Below are 24903 nucleotides of genomic sequence, written 5' to 3' on the forward strand. Positions count from 1 at the left end.
TTTCCTACCTACCTTCAAATAGATATATTTTCACACTAATTAGGAGGTTTCATCAACCTTGTTAGTTAAAGATAACAAAGAAACGAAATAAATACTTATTTAATTACATCTATTTAATAAAAAAATATGAGTGTCCTCATATTTTTTTCCCGTAGTTCGGATGGTTCGCGAATTACATTCGGGCCAGCGCCACTGAATTTTCTCAAGCTTTATTTGTAATCATTATATGACGTGTTCGACGATAAACGCAAACGTTAAGAGAAAATTTCCATGCGTTGTATTTAATTCTGCTACATAAACTTAGTAGAACATAGTGTTGGTAGAGTGCAAAACCGTCTGAGTACAATGTACATCTTCACATATTCTACCGCCAAACAGCAATACTTGGTATTGAAGTGTTGCAGGCACACCGCACAAGTTACTTAATACCTACCCAAGTTTGGTGGCGCATTGACGTTATAAGTTAAATTTCTTAAAGTGCTAAAGTCTATGTGCGGTGGTGACCAAATTCCATGAATTTCCTGGTGGTAGGGCTTTGTGCAGGCCCGTCTGGGTGGGTACCACCCACTCATCAGATATTCTACCATTAAGCAGCAATACTTAGTATTGTTTGTTTTCCGGTTTGAAAGCTGAGTGAACCAGTGTAACTACGGGCACAAGGGACATAACATTTCAGTTCCCAAGGTTTGTGACGAATTGGCGAGGTGAGGAATGATTATTATTTGCCTGTATGCCAGACTACGAACTGAGCGTTACTATTCATAGTAATATAGAAAGTGAGAAAATATTCGTAAGTGTTAATTACAAATTATACTATCCGTTTCCAAATTCGACGAAAGTCGACATTTCTGAACTGGATACTGTTTCAGGTCATGACTGAAAACGTGACTTAGTTGATATCGTGATGACTCGCGACTCAAATTAGTCGCAAGTCGTGCGTTTAGTGCCCTCAATGTGGGACTTTTAATATGAGACAAATTTTATGTTAAATATATCTTATCTAGAAAGCATAATGTCTTTACTAAAGTTATTCTTTTCTTTTTCTTTTACGTTCCCCCACTAATGAGGATCGTGACCATATACGATTTGTCTCCATTTGCTACTATCCTGCGCCAGTTCAATTGATCGTTGTAAAGTTTCTCCTGTTATAAAATAATTTTATTCCCGAAATCAAGCTATTTCTTCATTAATTGCAATTTTTTTAAACATTAACGAGTATGTTCTGTGCTTAAAAGAATATGCATCATGTAAATTGTTATTATATGGTTGGAGTAAAGAAATCTGCATGTTTTGGATGAAATTCTGCCCGTATCTCCATTAGAGTAGCGTAGTAGAAAAAACTCCTAACATTCCTTTTAAAGTGAGAGAAGGCCTTTGCCCAGCTGTGGGATAATAACAGGCGGATACTTTATTAAACAATTTCATTAAGCTGATTCAATTATATCAATTTAATCATTAACTGAATACGATGACATTGCAAAAGCTTCAAAGCATTCATATCAAAAGCATTTTCAAATACCTATGTAATTATGCCCATCGAATACATAGCCGTTTTAGCTCAACTAACATCTAATATCATGCCATAATCACCGTGAGACATCATATATTTTATAATACCTTTACCATTTACAATGTTATTATGTGATGAAAGTGAAATTTACTGATCACGTGTATATTTTTTATTACAGACCACATAACACCAGATCGTTAAGAAAAACCAGCGTTAAGTACGAAATTGTTGGATGAAATCGCAGAGTTTCTAACGTTTTTACCTTGCTTTCATTGTATCGGGGCAAGCTTCATTAAGATTGTGATAAACAAGATTCACTATCTCGAAAGATTTTATACGATATGGCTCAAATAACACTAACATTAGATGGTCAAAGAAGAACAAATGAATTGTAAGCTGATGCAGATTTACGTAACGATAAAGTTGATGAAGATAACGAAAAAAAAACAACTAATAATATAGGAATCACAAACGAACCATTCGATGAAATCGAAAGTGATTATGTATAAACAAACAACGATGTTTATTGAGCATTGAACGGTAACCAATATAAAAAAGGAAAAGCGGGACAAAGTATAAACATTACTTAATAGCCGTAACAAATTTAAATGTGCACCCGGACAAATGAATATCTAACAGTTGAAACACAATATTTAGATACGTTTAGATCATACATTTGATTTGATGATAGAAATAGTTATATGTGTAGTGAATTTGAAGAGGACATTTGAAAAAGTTATATAAATGCGTATTGCATAAATGTAATGTAAAATTTAAATAAATTACATAGATGAGTTTGTGGTCGTTAGAATAACGTCTGATGTGCTATAAATCATGACGCGGATTTAAATTACACATACCCTGTGATTGAAGAACAGCTGTTAACGGAAGATGAAGAAGAGGTCAAGGAAATTGTTTTTCTGGGTAAGTAATAACTTTCGCTGTACCACTTTTAAATTACTCTAGACTTTCTAAGGGAAGCATTATATATTACTGTTAATACTGGTTTTTATGCTTACTATCCTTTTTAGATAGCAAAGTATTAGCCATGTCTAATTAGAGATTGTATCGATTTTACTTAATCTTAATATAGCTTATCCATTACAAGAATATTAAATTCAAGCGTATCATGTTAATAGTCTAAATTTAAAGCGGATGAAACTGCGAAACAAACCAACTTATAATACTATATGCCGTATACTGGTTTAGTAATATTGTCAGTTAGGTATTATAACAAAAATAACCCTTAATTTAATAGTTATTATTACCAATATTGCATGAAGATTTTGTAGGACTGTCCGGATATGACTTGCAAAAATTATTGTAGCAAAATTTATCAAACAATAAATATAATTATAATTATAGTAAATAGAAAGTATCTAGATAGGATAATTTGTATGCAAAGCAGGAGATTTGCTATCTGTTAAAGTTGAGTGTAAAAAATATACTTTTACAAAAGATTAATTCTGCCAAATCACTTCTTCAATTAAAATGAATATTCCATTCTGTAAATATTCTATTAAAGTGGTAAAAAATAAAAGTGAAAATATAAAAAAAATATTACAGATTTTTTCAAATATAATATTTATTTAACAATAACAAATTCTATTTATACTTTTAGTATAATATTATTGTTAATATTTTCCGGTCTAGTTCTGTTTAAAATGTTCCACGGAACCGCAGGTGTCCACGAATCTCGGATCAAGGTTACTAATAGCTAAATTATTGTGTTTTAAAAAAGAAAAAAAATTGATAGACACCATCAAAAGCACTCATCGACTTTTTCTTTTAAAAGAAAACCAAAAAAACATTTTAAAAAAAAAACCCGAAAATTGTCCGTAAAGAAAAATCTTTGATGAATAAAAAAGTAACATTGCGTTTATTTATTTTATATCAGTTTTTTATTCGGATTATGTGATAAAACCGGTACGACTTTCTTATGTTTATTTAATAATATCCTGAGATATATCCTGAGATATTTTTCACACACGGTCATCTGATCCCAAATTAAGCTTGTACAAAGCTTGTGCTTTGGAAACCAGACAACTGATATACTACATATACTTCTTTTCTTTTTATAAATACATACTTATATAGATAATTACACCCAGACTCAGGCCAACAGACATGTTCATGCACACAAATGTCTGTCCTGGGTGGAAATCGAACCCATAACCTTCGGCGTGAAAAGGCAAGTATCTACCAACTACGCCAACCGGCTCGTCTAATGTTTGTTAATTAATGTTTGGTTGTTGGGATTTGTGCCAGTCCGACCATAAATCAGATATTCTCCCAAGCATATATAGCCAAGCTATACTTAGCATTGCTTAGAAAAGTTTAAGGATGAGTGCGCCAATGTAATTATAGGCAAGGTTTGTGGCGCATGCCGAATTGCCAGTCTGCCTACGTATTATATATTATACAATAATATATTTTAATTTCAAATACCTGGTTAATTTGCTTCAAGTTATTTAAAATAATAAATAATCGTGTAGAAATTAATATCACAATACCAATGACGGGTAACGTGACAATAGTTCTAGACGTAAAATTGAATCGGAGCGCAAATTCTATTAATATATAACGATTACGATACGTTCCCGATTCAATTCCAATCCAACTTTGACTATTCTATATTAATTCGGATCGGAACCGAACCGATACGATGTTAACATATACCGTTGTGTCAAACCCAAACCTAATTAGTACAGCTTTTTTGTCAATAGCTTTCCTGCCAATAATCGATAATTAAATTAAAAAATAGGAAAACCGATAAACGGCAACGATCACGCTTCGCTTCGATCGCGATAAAGTGATAATTTGTTAGTAGAATTGCTCCCAAGGTTGTCCATTTGCCCTCCTCCCAATTTATTTAAAAAAATATATAACATAACATAATTATCTATATATAATAACATAACATAAATAATACAGTAACAGCCTGTTAATGTCCCACTGCTGGGCTAAGGCCTCCTCTCCCTTTTGAGGAGAAGGTTTGGAGCTTATTCCACCACGCTGCTCCAATGCGGGTTGGTAGAATACACATGTGGCAGAATTTCAATGAAATTAGACACATGCAGGTTTCCTCACGATGTTTTCCTTCACCGTTAAGCACGAGACGAATTATAAACACAAATTAAGCACATGAAAATTCAGTGGTGCTTGCCCAGGTTTGAACCCACGATCATCGGTTAAGATTCACGCGTTCTTACCACTAGGCCATCTCGGCGGCCTATAAATAATAGGTACTCTATAAATTGATACACGCGCTAACAAGAAATGTTGAAACTGAACATGCAAATATCTCTATACAAAGGCCGAGAAAACCTTTTCACCTTTATAATCCATCGCTATAATGCCTCGACGTTCCTTGCTCGCTGCGCAATATGGAATATATAAAAGACCAATTTGAATATACCCTTACTTAGTAGGTATGTATGACATATTTTTCTATTATTTTTCAAGTTTCTTTCAAATATTTTTTTCTTAATTAAACAACAACATTATAAGAATTTTGAAAAATGTGCTGTCATCATTTATTCGTTTTAGTTTATATAGTAAAAGAACAAGTCTTAATAGCAATTTCATACATTTAATACACTATATTATAAATAAAATAAAAATTTACTATATTATATATTTACATTAATTTTCAGGTATAAATTAATTTTTTTTATGTATTATTAATCATCGACATTATGCCCGGTTTACATTATTCCAGTCCAGCGATCTAGTCCAGTACTGGATTGCTTACTGGAAAAATGTAAACCGGGCATTATGATATTTGTTTTTACTTAACGGTTTTACGTTTTTTTCCATAATAGGTACCTATAAAACCGTTTTGCCTCGAAAATCTAATGAATAATTAAATAGAAATATGAGAATAAATATTTAAATTGTATTTCTGTACTTTTAAATTTCGTAAAGAGTTGGTTAAAATAATTTAAAAACAATAAACGATAACGATAATATTTTGGCGTGATATTTTATAACGATCGACAACTACAGCGACATCTAGTAATTACTACGGAAGCGATGTGTGATTCAGCTTAGCGACATCTATCAGTAACAGGGGTGTACTACGTACTTTGCTTACCATTTATAGTTGAGTTAAATAACTGCTTCATGTTCTCGCGTACAGATGTCGCTTATATGTGTATTTTAATTATTTTTTTATATCCTTAAATTATAAACTTTATTTAAACTAAAATATAATTAATATGTACTTTATATTTATATTTATAATAAAACAGATAAAAAACATATTACTATTTAAAATAATAAAATAAGTTGCAATTGTTTTTATTCAAAGCAATAAAATAGTAATTATGAAGTAATATTAAAAATTGTTGGAAACACTTATACTATATGAAATACTTATATATACTCTTATAAACAGTGTATCAAGTATTTAAGCTAATGCCGTAAACTACACATCGAAACGCCTGTTAACTTTAACCATTAAACTTGATGAAGCCAGATGGCCCAGTGGTAAGAACGCGTGAATCTTAACCGATGATAGTGGGTTCAAACCCGGGCAAGCACCACTGAATTTTCATGTGCTTAATTTGTGATTATAATTCATCTCGTGCTTTACGGTGAAGGAAAACATCGTGAGGAAACCTGCATGTGTCTAATTTCACTGAAATCTGCCACATGTGTATTCCACCAACCCGCATTGGAGCAGCATGGTGGAATAAGCTCCAATAACTTCTCCTCAAAAAGAGGAGAGGAGGCCTTTAGCCCAGCTGTGGGACATTCACAGGCTGTTACGGAATTAAACTTGAGTACTTAAAAAACAAATGAAAATCATTTATAAGTATTTTTTCCAATGCTGACAATTTTCAGTTATTTATGACGATGGCATGTTTACTTTCTTATAACAGTTAGGGATTGCTTACGAAGCGCACATTTGAATTTTAAATAACTAATTATCGCCGGTGTGTGTTAAATAGAAAACTGGTTTGAAAACAGGTCCTAGTTTCCAAATTTTAATTTGATACGCTCCAACAAAATCTTTTTATGTACATGTTAATATTTGGGCGAACTATAATTAAAGAACACTTAAATAACTAAAACGACAATGTTAATTTAATAACTACGAGCTAGCTAGTTCTGTTTGGGTTAATCTCTTACAGTAACAGTAACAGCCTGTGAGTCCCACTGCTGGGCTGAGGCCTCCTCTCCCTTTTTGAGGAAAAGGCTTGGAGATTATTCTACCACGCTGCTCCAATGCGGGTTGGTGGGATACATATGTGGCAGAATTTCAGTGAAATTAGACACGTGCAGGTTTCGTCACGAGGTTTTCCTTCACCGTCTAGCACGAGATGAATTATAATCTTAAATTAAGCACATGAAAATTCAGTGGTGCTTGCCCGGGTTTGAATTCACGATAATCGGTTAAGACGCACGCGTTCTAAGCACTGGGCGGTCACGGCTTATAATCTTCTTAACAGCTAAAAATTACAAATGCAATTAATTATTATAAGGAATATTCCAAGGTAACGTTTGGACATTATTTCATCAAAATCGGTTGAGTTCATCAAAAGTTTAAATAACTTCAAGTTCACGTACATACACCTATACTATTACTACTCACTGGTGGTAGGGCTTTATGCAAGCTCGTCTGGGTAGGTACCACCCACTCATCAGATATTTTACCACAAAACAGCAATACTTGATATTGTTGTGTTCCGGTTTGAAGGGTGAGTGAGCCAGTGTAATTACAGGCACAAGGGACATAAAATCTTAGTTCCCAAGGTTGGTGGCGCATTGGCTATAAGCGATGGTTGACATTTCTTACAATGCCAATGTCTAAGGGCGTTTGGTGACCACTTATCATCAGGTGGCCCATATGCTCGTCCAACTTCCTATTCTATAAAAAAATACAAATAAATAAATTTGAAGTGTCTGTCTGTGATTTCAAAATAACTGCATCTTTTCATGGTTACATGGCTGCGAGTTACCAGCCATTTTGATTTTAATTAAATATTTCATGTGTATAATTGAAATAGATATAAAGTAAAACGGTACGTTTGAATATCAGATTTTGATGGATTGCTAACATTAAATTACTAATAAATAACTGAAAAGTACATAAATAATAATTTCTACAACCAGTGGCGTAGCTAGGTGGACAAGGGCCCCGGTGCATAAGGAAAGAATCGGGCCCTTATCCCTTCTTTTCGTGTAGCTTGAACTTATATTGGCCTTCAAAATTACAGATAAGAACAAGAATAGGAAACAGTGAGTTCAACTTATCCCTAGTAAGCTAAATCCATACGTCGCCTCTATGAGGGGTAGAATCTCTATGTGTTTAATGGAAGAAAATGGGAATAAATAAACAACGACGCACATGACAATACAGAATATTTATTATACAGATGAGATCAATAAAAACGATTTTTAACAGAATTCCCCGTTCACACAAGATTTTTTTTCTTTTTTCTTTTATTCTCCTGTTTTTTCAAAGCTGAGGTTAGAGGGCCCCCTGAGCACCGGGGCCCTGGTGCACTGCACCACCTGGCCCTACGATAGCCATTTGAAGAAATCTTGAGCTCATTCTGTCATGGTGGTCCAATACGGGATATAAAAGTACTAGAATTTCATCCGACACAGGCTGACAGGCTTCCACACGAATCATGATTTACTTCGAGAACGAGATGATTTTTCTTTAAGCAAGAGTGTGGCCGTTTGGCCAGGAGGCTAATATGATGGAAAGTGACTACCACAGCTCATGGATACCTGCAACACCTTGCAGGTACACCTTTAAGAAATGAGTAAGCTCTTTTCTTGGAAGGTTCTTATCGCTTCTGTTTTATTTTTTTCTTGCTTATTCTATTCGATGGCGAATTAACATGAAATGAAGTTATTACAAAGCTTATAGCCGATTCTTTTGGTGGAACCGAACGGGTGGTAGATTTAAAAAAGTGCTCGCATGATTGCAATTTAAAACGGTGTTTACTTTTTAAATATGTAGTCAAATGCGAAGAATCACAGATGCTTAAGATCTATCACAATATAATAAACCCAGTAGGTACTTATTTTATTAATATTTTTTTATCTGCCCTCAAAATTCAGAACGCGTGTATAATCGCAATAGCATAAGTTGGTTTATTAAAACCGGTCGGCCGTGTCGTTTATCGTCTCGCTCCCCGCTCCTTATTTATTTAATTCGTTTTAGTGAGCCTAAATGGCCCAATGGTTGGAGCACGTGAATTTCAATAGATGACTCGGTGCTTAAACCCGGGCAAGCACCATTCAAGTTTCATGAGCATAATTTGTGTTTATAATTCATCTCGTGCTCAGCAGTAAAGGAACAGCGCATGTTGTTTAGAATGCCGAGATGGCCCAGTGGTAAGAACGCGTGAATCTTAACCGATGATCGTGGGATCAAACCCGGGCAAGGACAATTGAATTTTCATGTGATTTATTTGTCTCGTGCTTTACGGTAAAGGAAAAACATCGTGAGGAAACCTGCATGCATCAGATGAAATTTTTTTTTTTTATAGAATAGGAAGGTGGACGAGCATATGGGCCACCTGATGGTAAGTGGTCACCAAACGCCCTTAGACATTGGCATTGTAAGAAATGTCAACCATCGCTTATAGCCAATGCGCCACCAACCTTGGGAACTAAGATTTTATGTCCCTTGTGCCTGTAATTACACTGGCTCATTCACCCTTCAAACCGGAACACAACAATATCAAGTATTGCTGTTTTGCGGTAGAATATCTGATGTGTGGGTGGTACCTACCCAGACGGGCTTGCACAAAGCCCTACCACTAGTAAAGTAAAGTAAATAGGCTCTTGTATCGACCAACACGCATTGTAGTTTGGAGCATTGGTGGAATAAGCTTCAAACCTTCTTCTCAAAAGTAGATGAGGTCATAGCCTAGCAGTGAGACGTTTACTGGCTCTTATTTTACAACATCTAAATATATAGCTAAATGGCTGTAAAATCCGATTTTTGTTTAATATTTATAATATTTTGATACATTTTTTTTTTGCAACTCTGAAAGGTAAAACATATTAAAAGTTTTTGTTTGTTGTTATCATCGTACTAATAATTTCAGATGTTTTGATTTGTAAGCATCTTAGCGCTCGGTACAGGGTAAGGGCTAACTGAGAGTTCGAGCGTCGGATGACGTCAACGTAAGTTTCCGAACCTCAGGTGACTTCGGCATATGATTTGTTATTATAAATGCGTTAATGTGTGCATCGGTGTGAGATCGGGACGTGAGCTCACATTTGTTAAAAAAGATACTCCCACCCTCTTAATATTAAGTCTTTCTTCGCTTTATCTTTCATCCTATGGTGGTGGCAAATGGCGATGTAAGGAATGCTTTTTATTTCTTATATTCCCATTGTCTATGTGGTGGTGACCATTTACCATCATCATCATTTGCATGTCCACGAACCTATAACATCAAAAAAACGGACATATAATTTATTTAACGACGAGACTTGTTCCATGATCTGGTAATCTCTGTTCTAGTTAAATTTAATCGTGTAATGTAAAATCGTATCTTAGTCGTCACGTGTAGAACAAATGAGATAAGAAAAACCTCGGAAGTAGACCAATATACCGTTGTCCGTGGAACCCATCAGTTGCATCGGAATTCTTGTGTTTGACGCGTGTGTGCTTAACACTGACCGAACGGGTTTAGTAACGGTAAGTGAGACGAAGGTTTTTTTTTAAATATTATAATGGGTGTTTTACTGTATACAAATATTTAAAATTAGGTGTTTTAATAAGACAATTATTTGTGTGAAATATTGTAGATTTTTAATCTGTTTTAATATAATTATTATTATTGCTAAAAATGTGTATCTCTTTTCAAATATATAATAGACAATATTTACAAATGACGAATAATTTACTTATAAAGATTTTAATTTAATGAAAACTAATAACTAAAATCTATTTAACCGCATACTCTATAAAACAAATACTTTATTTCACGTGTCCAAGTGAATCTAATTTTAAATTTAAAGAAACAATTCGATTTTTTTATTACAATCGTGGATAATGAGTAGTTTTTTTAAAATTAATTTATTAAAACGAATTAAGGTTTAAACGAATTAAGGTGTAAGGAGCGAGCGTCGCGTGTTCTTAGCATTGCACATAAGAAATGACGTAGAGCTAGAAGAAGTTTAGATATAATATAATAATTAAAATTTAAAAATAAAACATACGCAAACAAAAATGAAAATTGGATTAGGATATAATTTATAATACGCTTATCACAAATTAACTGTACATTTTTCATAAAAATTGTAGTCTGAAAAATAAAGTTTTCATTTATAAGATATATACTTATTAAGTTTATACAACAAACCTATGTTCTCTTATAATGATGACTTAATTAAGAAAAACATGCTAATTTAATAATGTATTGAATAAAAATTTAACCTAACTTAATAATTTCCTTCAAGTTATGTATTAAACGTAAATATATCGGTTCGAAATTTACATTATATCGAAGAAAAACCTCCAAGTAAATGCGTACTTACACTTTGTATATTGAATTTTATATTTTATCACTAAAAAAACCCATTATTCGATCACAATTCTATATTTTTTCATATAAATCATGGAAATATATCCATTATGTGATGCAGAACCACTGACATGCTTAATCAACTTTGACCGTAACCTTTGAATTAAAACCAGTCTGATTTCTATATCTTTTATAATATAAAGGTCAAAACAGCACGCATATTATTTATTAATCTGACAAGCTATTTTGTCTTTTATGTCGTATTCGTAAAGTTCAAAGCAGTGCGCTTGTTTTTATTTTGTTTAATGACAAAGTAGGTGAAAGTGGCAGCTGTATTCATTTTCTAGCTCTGTGGTTAGTGTTGTGTTTCCTGAGTGTTTGGCATTTGGGTTACTTTCGCCATGACGCTTAGGGCTCGGGGGCTTCAAGCTGGTTCTGATACGTCAAAATTCGTTTTCTATTTATTAATAATTAATTTATTTGAATAAATCAACTAAAACTTGGTCATTATATCCTGCGAATACATACGTGACAAACACGTACATTTATGTTAAGATTTTTTTTAAGAGACAAAATATATATCAATACATAAAACAGTCAAGCGATTCTATAAAAAATCACTTCATTACTCACCCGAGGAATGTTAACCGCCGACTCATATACTATTTTAATGCGTGTATTCTTGAAATGTTATAATTATTACGGTCAATGTCTTTAAATTAATTTCTGACAATTTCACGACTGTTATCTACGATGAGTCTTGAGTTTTTTCTTACTGAATAGCCCTACAGCCCTAATAGACTATACAAGACTAAAATTAAATAAAAAAATTGGTTAAACTTTTATTTAACGTTAACATATCTGATTCTGCTATCACTAGATATTAATTGCTAATTTCTTAATACCACAATAATGGCGTGTAATATTACCATATTAAAAAACACACTTAGACAATATTATTATTATTATAGTATAAGTTGAAAATTATAAAAAGAATATTTATAATCTTCAACTTATACTATGATCGGTGGATGCTTGCCTTTCACGCCGAAGGTTGTGTGTTCGATTCCCACCCAGGACAGATATTTGTGTGCATGAACATGTCAGTTTGTCCTAAGTCTGGGTGTAATTATCTATATAAGTATGAATTTACAAAAGAAAAACAGTATATGTAGTATATCAGTTGTCTGGTTTCCATAGCACAAGCTCTGTACAAGCTTAATTTGGGATCAGATGGCCGTGTGTGAAAAATGTCCCAGGATATTATTATTATTATAAAAAGAATATTCGCGGTTTTAAATAAAACCATAAATCCACGGTTCAGCAAACTCCCCCATCATATTATTATACCACTATTAATAAATCAGGACACTTAACTGGGTTATGGAAACAAAGACAGCATTTAAGGCTTGTCCCACATTCCGTACAATTCGAGCAACGGGACCTGTCACGACCAAAAGAAACAATTGATAGATAATAGTCTTATGACTTTCAACCAATTTGATATTTTCAATGACTTTGTCTTATTATGTTGATGCTTTGTTTTGAATGATCAGAGAGAGGAAATCGTGACTATCGACGCTCAACTTTTACTATAAAACGCAGACTTGAAACTTAGACGAACAATAATTTTTATTAAAGAAGTTTTAATAGTACAGTGTCCTGTGCAAATTTCAACTTCAATAATCGAAATGTTAAAAGTTTTATTATTTTTAGCACACACTTTGTATATATTAATATTTTTTTAATTTTCCATGTCCGAAGTGACTTTTTATGTTTCAATGCACAATCTACTAAGGAATCCAATCCTTACAGTCAATCTATCAATCATATGCACTTTATATCTTTCATCCTTATAATTAAATTGGCTCATTAAACCATTACACCGCAGTATATGCTTATAAATCTTGTTAATATTACAATGATATTGTTGAATATGAAATTGATGTGAATTTTATTATATTATATGTTATAAAATTATTTAGTTTTTTTTCTACATTACTTGTATGATGAATGTTTTGTGTTTTCATTTCTCTTGCCTCATTGGTGTATTGGACTTTGAAATGTTTGGGATTACAATGGGACCTTATTACATATACGTCCGTTCCGTAGATTTTGAGTTGATCGTGTTCAGACAGACAGGCAGACGCGGCTGGAGAACTTTGTTTTATATTATGTAGTGATATTATTAAAACAGTAACAGCCTGTAAATATTGCTCGCACCTTTGGGATGGCTCCGCTAAGTACCTACTTGAGGCCTTGGACCGGTTGCAGCGACGTGCCGTACGCATTATTGGCGACGTAAAGGTCACAAACACCCTTGAACCTTTACAATTGCGTCGTGAGATAGCAGCACTGAGCGCTTTCTATCGACTGTATCACGGCGAGTGCTCTGAGGTATTATTCTCTCTAATTCTTGCTTCCCCCTTCCTTCTTAAGTCCACGCGAGCTGGTTCTCGATGTCACCGCCTAACTGTGACATCAATTCCATCGCGAACAAAGAAATTTGGCAACTCCTTTCTTTGTCGCACTTCCAAAAAATGGAATTCCTTACCAGCTCACGTGTTCCCCTCCTCTTACAACCCGGGTTCCTTCAAACGAGGCGTGAAGAGGCATCTTGCGGGCCGGCAAGGCGAAGGTGGCTAGTGGAGAACGTTTTTCCCGTCTGTACTGGCCGTCGTCGCGTTTGGACTCTACTACCACTTACCAACAGGTGGAGTAGAGTCATTTGCCCTCCCGGCGAATATAAAAAAAAAAAAAAAAATTCAAATGATTGTGATGCTTACTTTATATTAAAAATATATATTTTAATATTAAATTTATACTCAACTAATTACTAATTAATTGTTTACATAATAAACTTAATGTTTGCTTAACAGTTAATATTTTAAAAGTTCTTATTGCTTAGACAATACCTTCCATAAAAAGGTGTGATATTTCTCATACAGACGACGAAAATACATCAATTTAAAAAAAAATCTAACAAAAACACCCGTAAGCCTGTTAATGCTTAATAGTACATAACCTATATACGTAGAATTTCAATAAAAAATCTTATCAATCAGTGACTAGTATGAAAATCATATTTTTGTAAATATACCACTTTTCGGCAAACACATTTATTTATTTATTAAGGACCAAAAAAAATATTTATTTTTTATATTATCAAAAATCTTCACCTTACAAAAAATAAAGTTAGCGACGTTATTATAAAATAACATTCTCTCTTAACACAATTAAAACCAACTAAACTAAAAATTATGAAAAATATATCTAGCAAAAACTGGACCCAGAAAATATAGTGCATATTACATTACAATCGAACACTTCGAATCAATTGAAGTCCTCTATTATTACACCAATATACAGGAATTATAATAATTATAATTCATATATTACTACAAGAATAATGATATAATTTCGCAAATTAAATAAAGCGGAACATAGCATCAGACATAGTGTTATGGTTGAAATAATAGTGTGACATAAACTCGAAAGTGCTTCCGCGAACTATGTCTTACTTATTTACTCGACCGTGACTAAGGTTTTATAAAAGTAAATGCAATGTGTCTTTTATTTGAAAAAGAAATCATCATGATCATATCCATTCTCGTCTCCAGCTGGACGTGGTCTATCAAAAAAAAAAAAAAGTGTTTTTCTTTAAGATAACCCCCACACTGATATTATCCTCGTAAATGTAAAAGTGAGCATGCTTGTTTGCTTCTTACCCTTTCGCGTCTTATCTACTAACCTGATCATCATGAAATTTCGCATATACGTTGTCAGGGGTACAGAAAAGTACATAGACTAATGTCTTACCTACTCAAGTCGCGGACGAAGTCGCCGGCTGAATCTAGTTTATTATAATTTTAATAAGCATTTCTTGCATACTTGTAAGTTAGTTCACATACAACAAAATATTTTCAAATTAATTGCTTACGTTCCCTAAAAAATAAGTAAATAGATATTATATCCACATCCATGGACAGCACGTGTTTCGATATGAAAATTCGTTCATTTCATTCATTTCGCAGAATATAAACTTATCAAAATCAGTTTAATCAATTTTTGATTGTAGAGTATCTTTGTTAAGGTGGTAGCTGTCCAATAATGTTAGTATGAAGAAAGACGTGGTGACCATTTATGTCGTAACATGCGTAATGAAATGTCACTTGTTTTCCAGACCAAAACGTATTAGCCAACGCTAATACATGTCCCGGCAAATAAGGGGTCTTTTGCGTAAATTTTTCAAATCTACATGTTGTACAAATGTACATAATAAGTACGTAAGTATTAGTTGTTTCCAATGAAATATGTTATGAAATGGTTACCTTTTTAAAATTATATTTATATAACTTTTTCAATATTGTTTCTCCAAAGACAGTCAGTATTTAGTCAGTACAGTATTTTATAGTAAACTATATATATTTAAAAATTGATTGACATTGATTGAAAATATATCTAAACAAAAGAGTAACTACTGAGTTTCTCACCTGTTCTTTTCTAGAATCTACATTCCGAACGGATAGTGTCTTTACTTTTAAAGTAATCCTAGAAAATTACTACTTCATTACGAGCATATATATATAATTCTACATAAATATATATGTTTAATATGAACGTCAAAGCTGACTTTGTTAATATATTGATAAATAAATCTGTAGAGATAGATAAAATGATGTGTATGTTTGTATGTTGGTGAGGCTGTGCTTTGTTTTGCTGGGTAGGTACCACCCACTCATCATATTGTACCGAATAGCAATGCTTAGGATGGTTTCGTTCTGGTTGGAAGGATGAATAAGCCAGTGTAACTACAGACACAAAGTACATAACATCTTCGTTCCCAAGAGGAGGAATGGTTAATATTTCTTACATAGCCAATGTCTAAGGATATAACCAATGTCTGTGGTGATATGGTTGTGTTATTATAGGCACAAGGGTATACATATATATTTTATTTATTTATTTAACACTTGTTGCACAACATATAAATAAGATGAGAGAAGTAGGAAACAATCAAAGAAAAGAAAAATAAAAAATGGTGCGCAAAGGCGGTCTTATCGCTTATAGCGATCTCTTACAGACAACCTTTGGTGAAAGAATTTTTGTAAGATGTTATATATATATAACATATATACGATTAAAGAAGACAGGAAGCTTGATGTATTTAACTGGTTTCTATGTAATAAGTATATACTTATTGAAATAAATTCTAATTGCTTTATTAATAATACTAGATTATAATCGATGCTTAGAATATTTTGATTTTCAAATCACAATTTGATATGCGATTTAAAAAATAATATATTTTAAGGTATTAGCTTATTCGATTGAACGATTATGAAACAAAACACGCTGCATTTTCTTTAAGCACACTTGACACTGTGAATGTAATCCTAGCGATGTGTTCTTCTGTTGGAAAACCAGTGGATCGAGTAGAAACGAGAACGCATTCCAATACGTGCGTCTCCAGTTATACGATTAACATAATAGTCACGGTTAGATTGTTCCATCGCAAGATGCGGGAGAACGCGGGCGCGTTAGCGATTAATAATTTTCAAGCATCTCTACGCTACGACCTGTGGACGAATTCTACTAACAAACTGTCATTTTATCGCAATCGAATTGAATCGTAATCGTTGCCGTTTATCCGTTTTATAATACTTTAATTAAATTATCGACTATTCGCATAAAAGTTAACAATTAATTTTAGTTTTGACGTCACGGTATATGTTAACATAATATGTGTTCTTTTCTGATTCGTATAAATATAAAATAATCAAAGTTGGGTAAAAAAGGTAAAAAAAGTAATCAAAGTTAAAATATCAACTCGTTGTAGATTAGTAGAAGTACAATTTAGACATGAACTTATAATGCAATATGCAATAATAATATATCTAATGTACATTATACATGTCAATTACAAGTGTACACAGCACTTTTAGATACATAAATTAAAGGCAACAAAAATATAATAAGTACAGTACAGTAACAGTAACAGTAACAGCCTGTAAATGTCCCACTGCTGGGCTAAGGCCTCCTCTCCCTTTTTTTGAGGAGAAGGTTTGGAGCTTATTCTACCACGCTGCTCCAGTGCGGGTTGGTAGAATACACATGTGGCAGAATTTCGATGAAATTAGACACATGCAGGTTTCCTCACGATGTTTTCCTTCACCGAAAAGCACGAGATGAATTATAAACAGAAATTAAGCATATGTAAATGCAGAGGTGCTCGCCCGGGTTTGAACCCACGATCATCGACTAAGATTCACGCGTTCTGGTATTATAAGTACATTTTTTTAAATGTTAAAATTAAATTATAAATTAATGTCATTGTTATAAAAAAATAATTAGAAATATCATGATCATAATTGAAATATTTAAAATATCATCCTATCCCTCGATGACCTATATCTCGATAGTCTATCATCATATGTGGCATAGAGTGTTGGGAGGAGCTCGCTTCCCAAAGGGCATCTTGGCGCTCTACCATCTACAAAAAGATCAAAACGTTTGAGGAAAACCGCCTTCACGTACTAGACGAAAAGCGCCAGTTAAGAAAAGAGAGACCTAAGCCATCCTACACATACACATACAACTCTGTGGGCCAATTGTATTGTAACACGTGTCGTAGGGTTTTTAAAACCAAATTTGGTCTAGCGAGCCACATTAGGGCTCATGCTAGAAATAACAATTAATTTCTAGGGTCGCCGTCATCGAAATCGATGAGGAGGACTATATATGTGGCATCCACGATGGCACGGAATCTTAATATAAACTGTTTTTCGGATGTCGATTAGCTCTGCAGTATTGCGATTATTCAGATCTATAAAAAAAGAAAATAATAATGATTATTATTACTAGTTAAGTTTATGGGATAGTCTTAAAGTGTCATACTAAGAAAAGACATTCCACAGGGATCAAATTTTAGGTTCTCTTTTATTTTACATGTATATATATTGTATTATTACATATATGTATTTTATAGAGAAAATGTCGATCACTTTTTCTATCATAAAATACTGCATATACTTTTAGAATTGCCAATTAAATGATTTAAATATAATTAATAAATAAGACTTTTTACTAAAGATGTAGACGAAAAAAAAACGTGGAGTTAGTATTCATTGATATGCAGGATATTTTTATAATTAATATATCATTCTCATTTATAATTCATGCGACAGAGTAGCAATTGATTTACTTGCCAGTTTTTCGTAATATAGCCGTGTTACCATTTTTCTTAAACAAATAAGTTAAAAAAACATCGCTTATTAATTGGACCTCAGTTTGAATACCTTCCACGTAGTTAAATAAATAAATGTTACGGTCAAGTACGGCTAAAATTAAATTAAACCGTTTCATGAACAGTTTTTACCATTCTATGTAATCAATGAGTTCATATTATTAGTTGTAATGGACTTTGCCAAGTATTGAGATATCCATTCCTGAAAGAGCAAAATCAGTGTTTTACTAAACAGCCGCTAAGCAAAGTTTATAAGTAAGGGCGATAGCTTTTGATATTCTTACCAAAGTACATTACAAAGCAATTACTTATATAAAACTTGAACACCTTCCTTAGGGAATAGAAGAATAGAGAGTTCTGTGCAGTTGACTAATCTCTCTTGCGATTGGCCGCCGTGGTCGAAACCGGTCAGGACATTATATTATATTATTATGTAAAAAAACTTATATTATAGATCGGTTTTTATTATTTCTATTATAAATGTGATATATAAATGTGATATATATATATATATATATATATATATATATATATATATATATATATATATATATATTATAAATGCGAAAGTGAGTTTGTTCATTACGACATCACTTAACTACTCAATATATTGGTATGAATTTTTGCTTACACGTTGTCAAGGCATACAGAAAAGGACAAAGGATATTTAACATCTCCCTCTTTAGATGCGAAGCTTTGGAAGGAAACTAGTATAATCATATAAAACATCACACAGACACACACACACAATAATTTAATCGGAAAAGTATGTTATATCTCCTAAGTCATCTGCGTTCTAATTTCAAATATTATTGTATACTATATAAAATAATAAAAACACTTTTAAAAGGTTATAAAATTATTTTAACGCTTAATGGAAAATATTTATCTTTGTGCAGTTATTTCGTCCATAAAAGTAAAAGTAGGTGATATCGTATATAAATGAAATCGGTTAAACGTTTGTAGCAGATTTTTGCGATAGTTTAATTTTTACACAATTTTATGAACAATATTAAAAAAAGTGCTGAAAGGGAAAAAGTTTGTATGACGTGGTAGGGCTTTGTGTAAGGGTAGGAAACACGCGTTTTAACATGAGCCATTGATAAAAAATATTAATCTTTACATTACCAATTTGCCACCAATTTGTGAAATATCTGTATAGTGAGTGGTATCTACCCAGAAGGCCTTGTATAAAACCCTACCAGAGAATGACATTTCATGTTTCTTACTTTAAAATCAGAGACTTCCAAAACATCATATATCCTTTATTAAAGCTTAAGGGCGAGCGAAGCCGCGGGCAACATCTATTAATTAATAAGACAATAGACAACTGAGCTCCTTTGGAATGATGAAGTTGCCTCCTATTTCATATAATAACAAATTTACTCGTTTCTTGTGTTTCAATTGTAGTTTTTCCCTGAACTATGAAGAACTTAAGTATAAGGCAATATTGTAATAAAAATATTTGTCAAGTAGATTATTAACTTAAACTTCTCCTCATAAGGTAGAGAAGAACTTAGGCTAGCAGTGGGACATTTTCAGGCTGTTACTTTTTCGTACGCTTGTGCGATTGTTTGGAAAAAAACAAACGATCAACGTATACCTTTTTTATACTTACAAATGGGAAGGTACATTGTTGCTAACAATAAGCCGTCAATGTGTTGTCAACAATAGGAACTAATTAATATATATTTTGTTTCCGTATTTGGCTCCCTCAACCTTTACACGGGACCACATCATTACAAATTATTGCTGTTAGCTGCTAGAATACCGAGGCTTGCATAATCCTCTCAACAAGTAACAAAAAGATATAACTTCTAAAATATAATCATGAAATACATTACTTCAAATATAATTTCTTATTCACTTATAAAATATTTAAACAAAAAAAAAAATTTTTTTTATAGAATAGGAAGGCGGACGAGCATATGGGCCACCTGATGGTAAATGGTCACCAAACGCCCTTAGACATTGGCATTGTAAGAAATGTCAACCATCGCTGACATAGCCAATGCGCCACCAACCATGGGAACTAAGATTTTATGTCCCTTGTGCCTGTAATTACATTGGCTCACTCACCCTTCAAACCGGAACACAATAATAACAAGTACTGCTGTTTTGCGGTAGAATATCTGATGAGTGGGTGGTACCTACCCAGACGAGCTTGCACAAAGCCCTACCACCAGTATTTTTATTTATTTATTTCACTTTATTTTGTCCTAATTTATTAATTCTATAAAGAATAACTGTTTTAATCCTTCTGGGTTATGTAAGTCACTGGGTTTCGGTTATAGAGGTCAGTAATATCAACATTCCAGTTGCGGAGAGGTCGTTGGCCTCTTGAAATCGAAATGGTCAGAACTCGAGAAGATATTCAGATATTTTTTATTATAGCGTTCGGCGAAAGTTGATAAGGCGTTAATTTTTATTTTTAATATATCTGTTTGTGGGTTTACTCCAAATTATAAACTTTTTAATGCATTAAATGTACAAGAAAATGTTTATAAATGCTTTTTAATATTTGCATTGTACTAAATGTACCTTTTCTGATTAATTACTAATATTACCCCCAGTTAATATTATTCCTTACAGAATTAAGGTTAAATCTTTGCTTAGGAGTTCCCACTCCAATGCCAATAGCCTAAGGAGGGTGAAATCAACATCATATACCGTTGATCTATAACACTGAGATATACGGCAAATTTTTTTAGACTATCTGTTTGTCCGTAGAAGCCATCCAAATATAAGAAGAACAACATCTGCATAACAAAATGATTTTATTAAACGACGACAAAAAATATTATAGTCAATTTGTAAATAGACAAAGGCAATTTCATATCATATAGCATGAGCTTACTAAGACATGTCTTTCACTGCAGATTAATCTAAATCTTATAAGAATAAATCGCTGGTATTTTGATAGAATTTAACAAATTGTGAGGTCATTGACTCGCAAATCATGTTCAAGTTCATGACTCAAGCTACCTATGGCATTAAATGCATATGAAAGCCTCAACAAAACCGCAAAAGTGAATATTTAATGTGTTCGTAACCATTTCTATTGTGTGTAATGGGTTTTTGATTTTATATTTCGAATTTTATTTATTCCATAAATGTATGGTCATTAGGGTTTTTCCTCAAAGCGTTACTAATATATCTTTATTTTCTCTTATGGAAGATATTAAGTCGTTATGACTTATTTTTGTTAAAGCTATCTAATGTCAACTTAAAGTTGGTCTCAAGGCTTAAATAAAATTAACTTAAAAATTCTTATTTAAAATGGAAGATAATATTTTTAGTTATATTTTATAATGAACTTTATAAATAGTTATATTGAATATTATATATCTTACTATATTGATATATTATCAAAGTCAATCAAATTAGTAGGCATAGAAAGAGACTTAAAATTCAATTTAAGCAAAAACGAAGATAAAAACGAAGGTCAATGTAACGGTTCTCACACTATACGATGCCTTAACGGACCGATTTCCTATACGACGGCATATTTTATATATTTTAATACCGTTAACATAATATTTATCTACTTATTTTAATTTATTTAAACAGTCATTTTATCTATAAGTCTAATAAACCTATATTTGTATATAATTAGTTGATTTCCGAGATGCCCTAATTAGTTAAAATACTTATGCCTTAACTTAAGATTGTGGGATCAGACCCGGCATACTACTGAGTTTTCATGTGCTTATTATTGTTTTTATAATTTTCTAAGTAAAAATATCGCAAGCCCATAACCACCAACCCACACTGGACAACGTGATTAAATAAGCTCCAAACCTTATCCCAACAGTAGTAGTAACCGTATCCTACAATTAGTAGGACATTTAGATGATGTTACTTTACTTTACTTAATAATCGAAGTCATAGTAAATGTCTGTTTATTTATCCAGCTACCGACGTAGATAGATAGTAGTTTCCAACTTCAACGATCAAGCTGTTCGTATTACTACAAGAAATATCGTGTACAGAAAGTTTCACCAGTAGTAGGGCTTCATAGTAAGCGGTTTCTAGGTTTAAGATATTTAGATTACTAATGAAGCATTCAAACTATCGATTGCAATTGTATTTTATATTATACTAATTTTTTTTTTATCATTTCAGGTATAAGGCGAGTCGTTCGTTATGGCGCGACTAAAAAGTGATTGTGTTAAGTGGACTCTAGTATTAGTGTTAACTATATTTAGTCCGTATGTGTATTCGCGGCCTCAGCTCGAATCAACATTAGACGTAGTTCAAAATGTCACTACGGAAAAAACAGAAGATCCTATGAGGTATAATCACAGAAAAAATAATGACAGTTTTTATTTGTTTCAGCTACCATTAAATTATGTCGACAATAATAATTCATTAGCTAATACTAGCGAGATTGTCGATGATATTAAAAATATTAGCAGTATTTTAAATACTCTAAATGTTAACAATGATGCAATTAGGAGACGAACTCGTCTTTTACGGAAAACACATACACAACGACCAAATTTTCATACACAAATTAAAAAAAGTGAACTACATGACACTAAGCCTAAAAATAAGATCACAAAGTCACAAGTGAATGATTTATTAATAAGTAGAAATGTAAATAAGCCAGTTATCAAAAAAATTGTTACAAAATGGACTGACAACACTAAATACGATGATTTAAATATTTCTCACGAATATAAAGATTCCGATGAAAGAGATGCTTCAAATTTTGTAAATATCTTTAATTCTAACTTACAATATAGCAGTACAGAAAATACTTACAATTCTGAAGAAAGTACCAAATATTCAAATCATATGCAATCTCACAATGAACGTTTTACACATACATATAATAGACCTAGGCCTTCGTACTCAGAAGAAACACAAGTTTATTCTAACAACTTTCAAGTGTTAGATAATCCATACATAACTCGACCTAACTACATTTTTACAACTCCTACACCAACACCGATTATTACAAATGTAGGTTACCCCAAACCTTGGCATAGCGTTCAATCTAATAAAAATCCTACAACTAACAGACCAATAAAGACAAATAAACCAAAAACACCGTACACACATTCTATTCATAATCAGAATTTTTCACCATATCCGGTTAATAATTTTGACGTTACTACTTTTCCACCCACAAAGGGGTATACAGATAGAATCGTTATACGACCCGAAGAATATAGTGCCTCATCTGATGATTGCCCTACAATATTCGTTACACTAAATAATACATTTCAAGGTCAAGCAAAAGAAGCTTGTCCGGATCTTAATATTGCAGTTAACACAAATGTCGTTAATAAGAATGTTGTAATAGAATCTGACGAAGACACAGATACGACACTAACCGACGTATTTGGCTTACCATTTGATGATTCTGCTAGTGATGAAAGTGTTAATGATTTTGAAGAATCCCAAGAAAATGACCAACAATTAGATAGTGGGTCAAATGAAGGATTAGAGTTATCTAGTTATAATGCAGCAAATAGTGTTTCTGCTGCAGAATCCTCTGAACCAGGTAATTTTGCTTCACCAAGTACCGCATTATCATCTTATACTAAGCCAAGCCGTCCAAATGATAATGACGACGATATGTTTAGTTTCTCATCTGTTATAGAATTTTTTAGACCTGCATTAAGTGCATTCAGTTGGCTAGCTGCTATCAATCCTCTTAGTTTTAGTGCGTTATCTTTTTTCCTAACTCCGTTAATTTTAATATTTGCTGGCACCTCAGGTCTTGCTGCTTTATTTTCCCCGTTTGCTTTATCTGGAAGAGAGGCTACCGATGTGTATATTTATCGGCCGGAATGGGAATGGGACGATTATTACAAAACGTGGTATTTAAATTCATTTCCCAATAGTAGGACAGTAGAATCAGATTTTCCAAGAAGTACCAAAGAAATTAATGGCAATATAAATTCGACATGGTTTAACAAAATAAAAGAATTCTTTAAAGCAATGAGCACATTAATAAAAGACAAAGATAGAACAAATTTAGCAGACACTAATCGAAAAAATAAGAGAAAGAAAAGAGAAACTTGGACTATACGTGTAAAATAGAATTTTATAGGGAAATAAATCAAAATTATTTGAAAATAATGTGACCTTATTTATATAATTTGCAAGTAACGTTAGTTGCGTTTTAAATCTAGTTGTAAATACTGTTATTTAAAAGTTAAAATATTTTTTATTACATTTGCTTAGAATTGAATTTACCGTTAAGTAAAATGCTTTAAAACTAATTACAATTTAGTTTTGAGGTTTTTTTTTTTAATTTCTATCAAAAACTGCAACTAAATATAATTAATGTATAGCAATTAAGCGCTCATAGTTTACTTCTTTAACTTAAATCAGCCTATGCTCAATATAGATTTCGGCCACGGGGGCTAACCTCAAGAGAGATTAGCCAACTGCGCAGGACATATTTTAGTGCACATGAGTGTGCACCAAGACAGGTGCACAGGTCTCCTTCTTAAGTCCACGCGAGCTGGTTCTCGATGTCACCGCCTAACTGTGACATCAATTCCATCGCGCACAAAGAAATTTGGCAACTCCTTTCTTTGTCGCACTACCAAAAAATGGAATTCCTTACCAGCTCACGTGTTCCCCTCCTCTTACAACCCGGGTTCCTTCAAACGAGGCGTGAAGAG

The 24903-nt window shown here is 32.7% G+C and overlaps 1 protein-coding gene across 1 annotated transcript in view; it reads left to right on the forward strand.

The window, feature by feature from the left end:
• Positions 1–2276: 2276 nt before the first annotated feature.
• LOC126769651 (uncharacterized) overlaps positions 2277–24903 on the forward strand; it is a 28420-nt gene continuing 5793 nt past the window's right edge. The window contains exons 1-2 of the mRNA XM_050488539.1: positions 2277–2434; positions 22385–22554. Coding sequence (XP_050344496.1) covers positions 22406–22554 — 149 coding nt within the window. The 5' untranslated portion in view covers positions 2277–2434; positions 22385–22405. The remainder of the gene's footprint in view (positions 2435–22384; positions 22555–24903) is intronic.

The sequence above is a fragment of the Nymphalis io genome, chromosome 7 (assembly GCF_905147045.1).
Source record: "Nymphalis io chromosome 7, ilAglIoxx1.1, whole genome shotgun sequence".
Taxonomy (NCBI): Eukaryota; Metazoa; Arthropoda; class Insecta; order Lepidoptera; family Nymphalidae; genus Nymphalis; species Nymphalis io.